The 13,129-nt window shown below is 36.1% G+C and overlaps 1 protein-coding gene across 5 annotated transcripts; it reads left to right on the plus strand.

Moving 5' to 3' along the window:
• Positions 1-3,269: 3,269 nt before the first annotated feature.
• LOC103910632 (HMG domain-containing protein 3-like) lies at positions 3,270-11,893 on the plus strand. 5 transcript variants are annotated; one of them, XR_012402512.1, is made up of 18 exons: positions 3,635-4,894; positions 4,980-5,119; positions 5,427-5,631; positions 5,719-5,823; positions 5,938-6,128; positions 6,207-6,348; positions 6,702-7,331; positions 9,130-9,153; positions 9,251-9,413; positions 9,479-9,598; positions 9,672-9,719; positions 9,849-9,929; positions 10,007-10,084; positions 10,611-10,671; positions 10,774-10,824; positions 10,900-10,944; positions 11,153-11,217; positions 11,341-11,893. XR_012402512.1 is itself a non-coding variant. In XM_073948357.1 (18 exons), exons 1-17 carry the CDS (start codon positions 4,204-4,206, stop codon positions 11,207-11,209), a joined length of 2,259 nt encoding a protein of 752 aa, XP_073804458.1. In that variant the 5' UTR covers positions 3,635-4,203; the 3' UTR covers positions 11,210-11,217; positions 11,341-11,893. The 5 variants fall into 5 exon arrangements, 3 of the variants coding, with proteins under 3 accessions (XP_073804460.1, XP_073804458.1, XP_073804461.1); XM_073948357.1 differs by lacking the exon at positions 6,702-7,331 and adding an exon at positions 10,221-10,318 and having other exon boundaries at positions 9,112-9,153; positions 9,310-9,413; XM_073948360.1 differs by lacking the exon at positions 3,635-4,894 and adding an exon at positions 10,221-10,318 and having other exon boundaries at positions 5,092-5,119; positions 9,112-9,153; positions 11,153-11,893.
• The last annotated feature ends 1,236 nt before the right edge of the window (positions 11,894-13,129 follow it).

Consider the following 13,129-nt stretch of genomic DNA (forward strand, 5'->3'; position numbering starts at 1 on the left):
AACATAATAATAATATTAATAAATCAGTGATGATGACCTGAGGTTAACGTATTAATATTAATTAATCAGTCAGTGATGATGACCTGAGGTTAATGTATTAATAATATTAATAAATCAGTGATGATGACCTGAGGTTAACATATTAATGATATTAATAAATCAGTGATAATGACCTGAGATTAACGCATTAATAATATAAATAAATCAGTGATGATGACCTGTGGTTAATGTATTAATAATATTAATAAATCAGTGATGATGACCTGAGTTTAACATATTATTAATATTAATAAATCAGTGATGATGACCTGAGATTAACGCATTAATAATACAAATAAATCAGTGATGATGACCTGAGGTTAACATATTAATAATATTAATAAATCAATGATGACCTGAGGTTAACATATTAATAATATTAATAAATCAGTGATGATGACCTGAGGTTAACATATTAATAATATTAATAAATCAATGATGACCTGAGGTTAACATATTAATATTAATTAATCAATCAGTGATGATGACCTGAGGTTAATGTATTAATAATATTAATAAGTCAGTGATGATGACCTGGGGTTAACATATTAATAATATTAATAAATCGACGACCTGAGGTTAACGTATTAATAAATCAGTGATGATGACCTGAGGTTAACATATTAATAATATTAATAAATCTGTGATGACCTGAGGTCAACATATTAATAATATAAATAAATCAGTGATGATGATGTATTAATAATATTAATAAATCAGTGATGATGACCTGTGGTTAAAGTATTAATAATAATAATAATAATAATAAATCAGTGATGATGACCTGAGGTTAACATATTATTAATATTAATAAATCAGTGATGATGACCTGAGGTTAACACATTAATATTATTAATAAATCAGTGATGATGACCTGAGGTTAACATGTTAATAATATTAATAAATCAGTGATGATGACCTGTGGTTAACATATTAATATTAATTAATCAGTCAGTGATGATGACCTGAGGTTAATGTATTAATAATATTAATAAATCAGTGATGATGACCTGAGGTTAACATATTAATGATATTAATAAATCAGTGATAATGACCTGAGATTAACGCATTAATAATATAAATAAATCAGTGATGATGACCTGTGGTTAATGTATTAATAATATTAATAAATCAGTGATGATGACCTGAGGTTAACATATTATTAATATTAATAAATCAGTGATGATGACCTGAGATTAACGCATTATTAATATAAATAAATCAGTGATGATGACCTGTGGTTAACGTATTAATAATATTAATAAATCAGTGATGATGACCTGAGGTTAACATATTAATAATATTAATAAATCAGTGATGATGACCTGAGGTTAACATATTAATATTAATTAATCAATCAGTGATGATGACCTGAGGTTAATGTATTAATAATATTAATAAGTCAGTGATGATGACCTGAGGTTAACAATTTATAATTAATAAATCAGTGATGATGACCTGAGGTTAACACATTAATAATATTAATAAATCAGTGATGATGACCTGAGGTTAACATATTAATGATATTAATAAATCAGCGATGATAACCTGGGGTTAACAAATTACTAATAATAATAAATCAGTGATGATGACCTGAGGTTAACATATTAATATTAATTATTCAATCAGTGATGATGACCTGTAACGTATTAGTAATATTAATAAATCAGTGATGATGATGTATTAATAATATTAATAAATCAGTGATGATGACCTGAGGTTAACATTTTATTAATATTAATAAATCAGTGATGATGACATGAGAATAACACATTAATAATATTAATAAATCAGTGATGATGACCTGTGGTTAACGTATTAATAATATTAATAAATCAGTGATGATGACCTGAGGTTAACATATTAATAAATCAGTGTTTATGACCTGAGGTTAACATATTAATAATATTAATAAATCAGTGATGATGACCTGAAGTTAACATATTATTATTAATAAATCAGTGATGATGACCTGTAACGAATTAATAAATCAGTGATGATGACCTGAGATTAACGTATTAATAATATTAATAAATCAGTGATGATGGCCTGAGATTAACATATATATATATATATATATATATATATATATATATATATATATATATATATATATAAATAATAAGCGATCATGACCTGAGGTCAACATAATTAACAGAATAATTAAATTATATCTCTAACGTTAGTTGAATTTTGCAGCGATTCACAGTAGATAAGTTAACACCTCAAATAACGTTACTGTACTAACGTTACTGTCTTGTGTTTAAACTAGTGCTGTTTTGGTCCACATTTCTGGCGTGTCTTTAAATAAAATTGACATAATACATACTAAAAACCAAATTATTAGAAAAAAAAGGTCGCTAAATTAGCAAGAGGGCAAGTTTAGTCCCGTTTAATAACGTTTGCTAGATTTAAATATTCAAAAAAATATTGTTATCTTGTTTTAATTAATACCAGAAAGTAAGTAACAGTAACGTTAGAGCAGCACGCTAATCGAACGTTAGATAGGGACGGCTAATTAGGCTAACTTAATGCAAACAAAAGTTAAACGTTGCTCGTTCACTTCGCTGGAAAAAAGAGACAAATCCATAAACACATATGAATTTTACAATCATTACTCCTTCTGTAAACTTATAGAAGAAAACCGGTGATCTCACCTCTTCACTTGTCCTCTTCACCTGTCCTCTTCACTGATGAAAATGGCAGTTGCCTGTGTGTGGGTGGGTGTGTTTTCTTTTTTGAATTTGCGTTTTTTGGCGGACTCTGCAGGAGGCTCATAATGATGACGTAATAACGTTTGATTGGCTGATAGAGATGTTGTCCCTGGGTCATCATAAAATATGTTGGTCTCAGGACAACTAGCACTTGGCAAAATCAGGACGAGCGTGCTCTTATTTTCTGTTATTGTACCATTCTGGGACACTTTTCTAGCAATGATTTCTGGCAAAATAAAAAACTTTAATGTTACAATTAATAATTGCTTTATATACACAATACATTTTATTTTAACATTTTTACTTTAAAGTGCTATGTAGGTCTACTGAACGTATTACTGTATTATCTATCTGAAAGTGGTACAGACAATAACAGTAACACAATAACAGTTTAACAATTGTAAATAAGATCTCTGGAAATCAAAATATCAATTAATCTGCATAACATTTACAATGTGAGCTCTCTTAGGTTAAAACAAATATAATTTGCTTGTGACTTGTGTATGTTTTTCCTAGATGGATATTACAATTCATAAAGGGGGGTCTCTGCCAGTACCTGTACAGTGCACCAAATGCTGCACATATTTTCATTGTCCATTTTGTGATGCCTCGGTTTTCCAACCAACACGATTAAAAAAAAAGTGCAATCACATCTGCAGGCACATTTTAATAGATCAGTCCAGCATGAAGGTAATATTTGAAAATGGACATCTTATTATAGTGAAAAATTGTAAGAAAACTTAAAGTGCAATCTTATACTGCTTTTTTTTCAGAATTTACAATACACAGATGTGGACGCCTCTGCAGATGTCAGCCACATTATCACTGCCTCTTCTGCAAATCAACCATTTTAAGAAAACCTGATTTTGTTAAACATTTAGGACTCTGCAAACAAAAACAACAACCACCAACCCCTCACACTAAAGCCACCACAACTTTTGCCACATCTCTGCCCGCCACACATGTGCCTCTCTCCACTGCCACGGCTCTGCCCGCCACACATGTACCTCTCTCCACTGACACGGCTCTGCCCGCCACACATGTGCCTCTCTCCACTGCCACGGCTCTGCCCGCCACACATGTGCCTTTATCCACTGACATGGCTCTGCCCACCACTTCTGGCATTTCTAGGCCCTTAAAAAAATTGTCGGAAAAAACCAAAGCTATGTCCCAAATGTGATTTGATATGCCACTATAAAAATTTAAAAAGACATATAGAACGTAAACACACCCCAAAAATGATGGACATCACTTCCTCATCTCATCTTGACAGTGAGTGCATAGACCCTCAGAATGGAGTCTATATGGTCCACAAATGTTTTCATGGAGCTTCTACTCCACTCCATGTGCAAATAAAAATATGGGGGGAACCACATTGTGTTTCATGTGAATTAAATGAGTGCCAGACTAATATGGAGTTGGCTTGGAGAAGTGGAGTACTGTCATACAAATGTGTTCACCTCCGGTCAGTTTCATACTGAAAAACATTTTAACCTCACCTTCACTCACAGAAGAAAGTTTAAAAGAAATTGTTAAAAGCAAGTGGTTTGGGCAGGACCAAATAAAACAGTGTGTAAATCGTCAAAAACTAGCCCAAGAAGAAAATGCACCACTGTCAGTTGAATCCAAGATTGGAGTCCCACCAACAAAAAGGTTCATATCGGTCTACGAGCCTAATATATCATATTATAGTAGACTGGGCAGAGTCATGGTATCATATGACACCAAGAAGAATTCATGGCACTGTCCCTGTGCAAAAACCCAGAGATCATGTACCCATAAATACATAGCAAAATGGCACCTCTTTCAAATTCACCCTGAACTCTTCCGAAAAGTTCGGAGCACTGAAAGCGCTGAAGAATTTCAGGCAGCAGCGATGGAGGAAAGTGATGAAAGTGATAATTACCCTCCAAAGGACATTGCTAAAGTAAAGAGCATGGTAGAATACATCTTAATGAATAAAAAGCTACCATCTACTATTCCCAGTCATTTGAGGCTTTCTTCAGACTATAAGGAATTTCCAAAACACCTAATCCCTGATGAGATAATGTGCTACCACTGCTCAGACCGCACATTGCTCAGTGATCCTGTCTGCATTACACGTAAAGCGAAAATTCTTACAACTACAGGAATTGTCCAAGGTGGATAATTGTTACTTACATTTTTTATTTTATTTTAATTATGAAAAAGATGCTAAACCATTTAATTTACATTCTGTATCTGCAGATGTTTCAACCTATTATAAATTATGTCCTTTTTGTGGAATGGTGTACCGTTACCAAGAGTGGGCTAATGGTTTGCATAACTTCAATGACCATGTCCTCCTTGAACTCTCTCTCTGCCTCACCATAAGAAACCTGTTGCAGGTAATCGTTATACAATACATATATTATATGTTATACAATATATTATTTTTTACAACAATAGGATTTCTTCATAGTGTTGATTTTATGTTAGGCAACATTAGGTACATTCAAATCAAGACTATTATGTTTTCTGTTTTTAACTGTTTTTTAAATCATTATAATTCTTTGTTTTTATTTTCTTATACTTGTCTCTTTTATTCTTGTTTATGTAAAGCACTTTGAATTACCATTGTGTATGAAATGTGCTATATAAATAAACTTGCCTAGCCTATATAAGTACTGATTAACTGTGATTTCTTTATCATAGGTGCATACAGCAGTCAGCAGAGTAGTGGAGTACTTGGAGGTAACTACAGGTGTACAGTTCCCCTTAGCAGTTACTCTTCTCCACGGCTATCTGCATTTTGAGGCCCTAACTGACCATGAATACGAGTATTCATGTGTATCTTGTGGTGACCATCCACCTGTGGTCATAATGGACCTCCACAAGAAGGCATCCTTTCATCTCTCTGGTAAATATCTTTCCTTTTTACTGCAGAGAGGTAAGTCTTATTAGTAAAACTATTAGTAAGTTTATAGTATGTATTTATTTTCTTTAGTGAGTGATCTATCACAGCCTCCACAAGATTTTAATGGAGAGGTGGATTTAGATATGTTTTGGAAGGCACTGACAGAAGAACGAATTGCTCGAGGATTTTTTTCAAGTAAGGAAATTTATTGTATCAGGAATGGCATGTCATCACTATTTAATTTCATAAGTGTTTTCAGGAGTACAATCTAAATTCACTGATGTACTAACATGTTTGTTTGTCCTAAAGGTCAAAAAAACAATCCATTTTGTGTTACACCTAGTTACAACTATTGGGCACCCTGGATCGGGAGTAAGACTCGTATAGCGAATGTTGTTCTCAACACTGAATTTGAGAAAGTGCACAAAGCAAAAACTGCAGAACGAACAGAAATAACTGTCTCTGAAGATCGCTTAAAGGACGAACTTTTAAAACAGAAAGTAAAATATTTAATGCTAATTATATGTATTATTTGTCAGTGTTGGCATTTCATTTAACGTGTGTGTTTTATGTGATAGGTGGGAGTGATAAGAAGACTGTGTCAAGAGTGTGGTTTAGATGCCAAAGGCTCTCGCACAGATCTACTCCTGCGACTTTCGGAGGAGATGAGGTCAAGGGAGGCCTATGACAAGGTTTTTGAAAAGATTTGGGCTGCTTCAGGTAAACCTCAATGTTGCACATTAAAATATTACAAATAAATCAGAAATGTACAAAGTCACATAGACACAATGGGTCCTGTTTTCTGCTTGGCACTGATTGGGGAGTGACTGGTGGTGTACAGCTCAGGGGGGGTGTTGGAGGTGGCCTCGTCTGACACCTATTGTTGCTTTCCGTGTAGGGGAGTGTATTTACATCTCTGAGGCACTGCATCTTTAAATTTTTTAAAAGTATACTTTGTTAAGGTTAATGCCACTGCCCTCCATCATAACCTATGGCCATTTAAGTCCCAATGTCATTAATGGGATTTGATTATGTTTTCTTAACTATTTGCTTATCTTTTTTGTCTGTTCCAGGAGGTTGGGCTGTCATCATGTGTCCTTGTGGTATAGTTTACAGTATAAAATGTAATCTGCGAGCAGAAAGTCCACGGGATTTTGCAGATATGCTTCTGTCTTGGAAGCATCTGCCTAATGTTGTTATTTATGACTTTGCCCGTGGACTGTCCACCCACACAAATTTGAGGAAACCCATAACTTTCATACCTTTCAAGGGAAGGTTACTCGAACCAACCACTGAAAATATTGCAAAATCAGGAAAATTACAGGTAACTCTGCCATGGCTCACTGCAAAAAAGCAAAGTCCAGATCCGGATGGTCATCCAATAACTGGTTCTGCAGAACACTATGTTCTGTATGACCGCTTTCACGAGGACAACACAAAAGATCCTCGTGATTCACTGAGGAAGCTTCGTCTTGTGCCTCAACTAGCTGGCAAAGTTAACAGTCAGGCTGCAGAACAGCTTTTTTCAAAGCTAAAGAAAAACAACTACTTTATGAACATGGCATTGCCATCCACACATGTTTTCCTCATGCGAAACATCATCCACCATTACAAAGTCAGAAAAAACGAGAAACGTCTTCATGACATAAAAAAGGAATTCAACACAAACATTCACATGAATGACCACAGCCAGGTTGTGTTAGGTAATGTTTCCCTTACTTTGTAACAAATACATCACTTTATCCATAACAGATGAAGGAACTCATCGGCATTTTTCAGTGGTCAACACAAGTTGAATCTGAAATCTTGGGCATCTCCAATGGTCTCATTCATTGAACTAGCTTGAGGGCTTATACCATCAGGATAACAGAGCGCCAATTGATTTCGGGCTCCTCTGACCAGTACCTCTATGCAGATGTTCTGGTACCCTTCGGCTAACTAGCCAATGATTAATTAAATCAGTTAAATTAAAAACAATGGCCCTTACAGGATCTTCAGCGGAAACCATTTCCTGAGACTTTTAATTGACTCCTGGTCATGTGCTCGCCTTGGGCACATCCTGCTAGAAGCACAATTTCGTAGAGACAAAGAGATCTCTAGAAACATTAATGCATATGAACAAAAGCTAATCTCTTAATGTTAGAACTAAGGCAGATGTATCTTTGAATAATATGCCATAATGTTCCTCATATGCTGTTTATTCCAATCAACTAGGTTAATCAATGTGTTGTTTTAACCCTTATAACAGAGTAAAATAATCTGTATGTGTCTGAAATGTATGATGTCTGGTATTGAACGAAAGCTAGTGACATTTGCAATACGTTGGTGTAAATGAAAAACTAGTAGTACAAACAGTATTCATCTTGTAACGTTTGATGTAAGATAGTTTCAATCTTGCAAGAGTTCTACCACGTGAAATCTACATGCAGTCTGTTAATTAATGACCTTTCCTACGTCAGTACGGGGCGTGGCCCCGCCCTTCATGGCAGCTGCTCATTGGCAGACAGTGCCATGGGGACGAACCAGACCAGGTCACTTAAAAACACCCTGCAACAAAGAAACTTTGCTTTTTGCATCAGCTAGCTTGCGCATGCTTTTGCTCTCTGCCCCCTTTCGCCTGCCACGCGATTGGGTCACTACGAACTCCCACGCAAACCTCTTAAGTTTCGGGACTCCCGAAGCTGCATGAACTTCCGCAAACCGACTCTCAGCAGTCTGTCACCTCGGTAACCCAGGACAACAGCCATTCACGAGCGCGTGAATCCCAAAGACGTCATCGAAGCGAGAAACCACCCAATCAGGAGCACCGTGTTTCCCCAAGGCCAGCCGGCGAGGGAGATTCGACTTCAGCAAAAAGGGCGCAAGTAACACAAACTAATGTTGTCTCTTGCTGATCTTGTGCAGATTGATCTTAAGCAGTTAAAGATAAGCCATATCTCTGCTTTTGTGGTTTCTCAGGTGTTATTCTAAGATCTTGCAAGAAGTATTAGAATTAATTTGGGACGTTGTCAACTCATTTTGCATCCTCTGAACTGCCTCTGTGTGTATGTGTGAATGTGTGTGGGTGTTTGTTTGTTGTTTGCTTATTACGTAGTTAGTTTCATTTATCGTAGTGTAGCTCAATAAATCTTTGTACTCATTTTGTAAGAACTGTGTTCTTGTTTATGTGCTTCTAAGTCATTGCCTCGAGCTGTAGATCTTGTTACCTTGCTAAAGGTTAACCCAATACTGTGTTATGTTATGATCGTTGGCCACGTAAATAATATAAACAAGATTGGTAAGATACGATGTCTTCTATTTGCGGGACAAATGGTAGATAAAGTGTGAATCTTTTGATCTGATTCAATCTGACTCATTTGAGTCAAATCAATGATTCGAATCTTCAGGATCCGATTCATTGAAATGAGCTAATTAATCCCTGATCGATATTAAAACGTAGGTTGATCCCCTACACTGTACTTATGTGTATATTTGCATTTATAGAAAATCCATCCTCCACAGAGAAATGCATGGACATGTCACTTGGTAATTTGACTGTTCTTTCCAGTTGCTCACTGTCAAGTTTCTGTTCACTAATTATTATGTGTTATTTTCTAATTTTGATGCTTTAATGTACTCTAAGGACCACTGACAGCACTGCCAGAAAATATTGTGACTTTACAAATTCAGTACCATCATCAGTACCAATTACAGAAAAAACAGCTTGTGAACCTACCACTCTTCTGAATTTTTTGGAACCTACTAAGCCTTGGGAGAGGGACTGGCATCCATTACAAGAGAAACTGGTGAACAATTACTATTACATACAAACGCACACACACACACATATTTATTGTTATTATTATTACAGCTTGATTATGTGCTGGACCGAAATCGCCCTGGCAGTGAAATAATTGTGAAGGAGGGGCAAGTGTGCCTTATTCGAGAAGAATTTTGGAGCCTTGGATTGTTGAGGGACATGGACTCCCATGTAAGCAGTCTGTTTTTTTATTATAACTTTTTTTTTTATTAAAAACATTGACTTATCAAAGTATTTATTGCAGATTGGAAACGCCTGCATGAAGCTTATTTGTGAAATGGCTCGACAAATTGTATGTACTATAAAACATAATATTTATATAGATTGTTTTAACTTGATCCAAATTAAAAAAAAAAAAACAATTTCTAAACTGTGTGAAAATGTTCATGTCATTGTCAACAGTTTCTTTTTATTCATGTAGGGCAAGGACATATACATTGAGGACTTTTATGTTGTCCCTGTGTGGAAAGAAACTCCTAACAACATTGTTACTGGATTACCGGTGCGTGTATGTACTGTATTTACTGTGTGAGAAGTACAACCTAAATTAAACGACATAACTGTCCTGATCAATTCTAGGAAGATGCAGACTTGAAAGACCTGTTAGCCTTTCCAGCATGGACAAATGCCAATGGACCAGACCACTTTGTTGTCTGTGTAAGAAAATGTTGAAATGTCTAGTGCATACATTAATTGGTATTGCAATGTGTGTGTTTCTAAAATAAAACACTGAAAACTCTTGGAAGAAGCAATAATGTTCAAATGAAATATTTTTACACCTTTAACATTGTAGATAATGATGCCGCTTCGAAGAGAGATGGTGTTTTTAGACTCTCTGTACGCAGAGCATGAATCAGGATTTGGAGATGAGGAATACAGGGCAATTTTTAGGTCTATCAATAAACTAAGACGTTTCAGCCTTTATGTGATATATGGCTACGTTCCTATAGCCATTTCTATTTATTTCCTAACCGTGTTTTATAGTTCTGTCACTTTTGGCTACGTTCCTATAGCCGTTTCTATTTATTTCCTAACCGTGTATTATAGTTCTGCCACTTTTGGCTACGTTCCTATAGCCGTTTCTTGAACTTCTGGCTATGTTCATCTAGCCTTTTTTATGCATGGTGTTCTAGAGTTGAGGTGAGCTGTAATTGTTAGTATTACTACTATGTTTTGTTTACAGGAAAATTGCTTACCAAGTGGATCATGGGACATGGTCTGAAAAGACTGGATATGATTTTCCAGTGAGGAATCAACTTAAAAAAAAAATATTATTTGGCTTTTACAACAATTAAATTTTTTGTACGTTATTCTAAAATAAAATTGATTTGCTTTGCCTATTTTAGGCTTTGCCACGTCAGACAAGAGGGAATGATTGTGGTGTTTTTGTACTCATGGTAAGATATAAATTGAGTGAATTGATTTAAAGATTTTGTAAACATTGTAAATGACTGTGGCTTCTCTCTTTTCAGTACACCGTCTCAATGGTGTGTGGCATTGGGTTTCAATTCCAGGAGGTATTATTTTATTATTTATGTAACTTTATTTTGTTGGTGCTTTTCTTAATCATAGCTAAAATGTAACTATTTTAGTGTATATTATCTTGCTTTCTTCTAAGCAACATATCTTTTAAAAAAAGGGGCATGGTTATTGCAAGCACACCCAACATCATGTATTAACAAAAACATGTTGGTTAACTGTCAGACTAAACAGTCTTTCTTTCAGATGGATATACCTATCATCCGTCAGTGGTGGTGCCTTCTACTCATGGAACGATTTTAAATTGATGGGTATGTCAGTATTTATTTATTTTTCTTGTAAATCTGTAAAATTCAAAATTTATATTGTGTCAATACAACAACTTGTAACATGAATAACAAAACATACTTAAAATCTCTCTTACCGGTGACCAGTATGTCACCGACTCGGTCCCAGTAACTCCCCTCGCTGGCCAGCAGAGGCCACCATCTCCGGACTTTTAGCATTACGTCATCCATCTACACTGATTGCGCATACACCTGATTGGAATCTGGCTAATGACCCATGTACCTATTATAAGCCACACTAAATTACTCGTTCAAGGCGAAGTCTTGTTTAGCCCCGGCCAGCATTTCTGAGCATTATCTCCAGCCTGATCTCCTGTGCACGACTCCAGCCTGTCTCTTACTTTGCTTCGCCTTCTGCCTGCCCACGACCCACGCTTGTTATACGGACTCTGACTCTCTCTCTGCCTGCACACGAACCACGCCTGTTATACGGACTCTGATCCTTGCTGCCTGCCCTTGACCCAAGCCTGCATAACGGATCCTGGTTCTCGCTCACTCCCTTCCACTCATGCCTGGTAACTCACTCTGTGTCTGTTCATCATCAGTCTTGATACCCATACTACTACTGTGGATGTGTGTGTGCACTCCGGTGCATATTGTGTGTTTGAGTGAAGTTGTGATTAATAAATACTGCATAATGGATCCCTCCGTGTCAGTCTCCTCGTTACACAGTAATTATGGATTTTGTCTTGTCTTGTTATTAAAAGCTATGGGCACAGATTTGCTTTCTGGACTGAGGAGGCAAGAAGTGTCTTGGATGGAAAGATTCTACTCCTGTTAGGGTGAAAAGAAAAACCACATCCAATCTTCCGGCACATGTCCAAGCAGTTTAAGATTGGGAAAGGAATGACAAAAGATTAGTGGACTTGATTATCACATCAAAATCAGCAGAGCAGCATTTGGTGGTATAGATGGTTCCACTTTAATTTACTCCTCTAGATCAGTGGTTCTCAAAGTGGGGGTCGGGACCCCCCGAGGGGTCGCGGGGCAATGAAGGGGGGTCGCCTGGTGATTTCCAAAAATCTATTTTTTTTTATTGAACCATAAGAATTAACATATTTTATCCATAACCATACTGAAAATAAAAATAGTCGTTTATAGTTAATATATACTATATAGTAGCTTATAGTTACTAGTTCTATTGGATTGCGACCCCATGGGTAATTACATTATATTAAAGGCAGCAATAGCGTCAGATGCGTTTTGATTTTATAACATCAGGTTATACTTTCTGGCACATTTAAAGCACTGACACAAATTTAATTGGTGTGTCTGCGTCATTGCTTGCAAGGTTTCTGTATTTATAACCACCTCAGAGGATATTGGGGGTCGCGAGTCACTGGCATTGTTATTTTGGGGGTTGCGGGCTGAAAAGTTTGGGAACCCCTGCTCTAGACTCTGAGTATGGTTGACTTAAATATAGTCAAGTGACAATTTAACTATTATTTGCCAAATATAATTAATTACTTGTGCATTTACATATGAAATATAATTTCCTTCTATGGCCCAAAGGATATACTAGGTGGGAAAAGGTCAAATTGGTTTCCACTAAAACCCCGTTCTCAAGTGCCTGTCTACATTGAGAATGAGCAGTCCCAGTCAATCATTTGTGACTACATCAGAGGAATTCTTAATAAAACCAAAACACAGCTGACCTTCAATGATGAGGTGGAGTTCATTTGTGGATGTCTCCTCCCAGAGGTAATCACAAAACATGTATGTACATGAGCATGCTTATGTTCTGCAGTGTGTGTTTTATTTTATTAATTGATTTATCTGTATGTTTGTACAGGCCATAACTCATGGCATTTCCGAATTACAAGGCTTGTCTTGGCAGGAGGCTGAAGATGTCTTCCTCCAGGGCCCCATTTATCAC

The sequence above is a fragment of the Danio rerio genome, chromosome 4, assembly GCF_049306965.1.
Source record: "Danio rerio strain Tuebingen ecotype United States chromosome 4, GRCz12tu, whole genome shotgun sequence".
In the NCBI taxonomy this organism is placed as follows: Eukaryota; Metazoa; Chordata; class Actinopteri; order Cypriniformes; family Danionidae; genus Danio; species Danio rerio.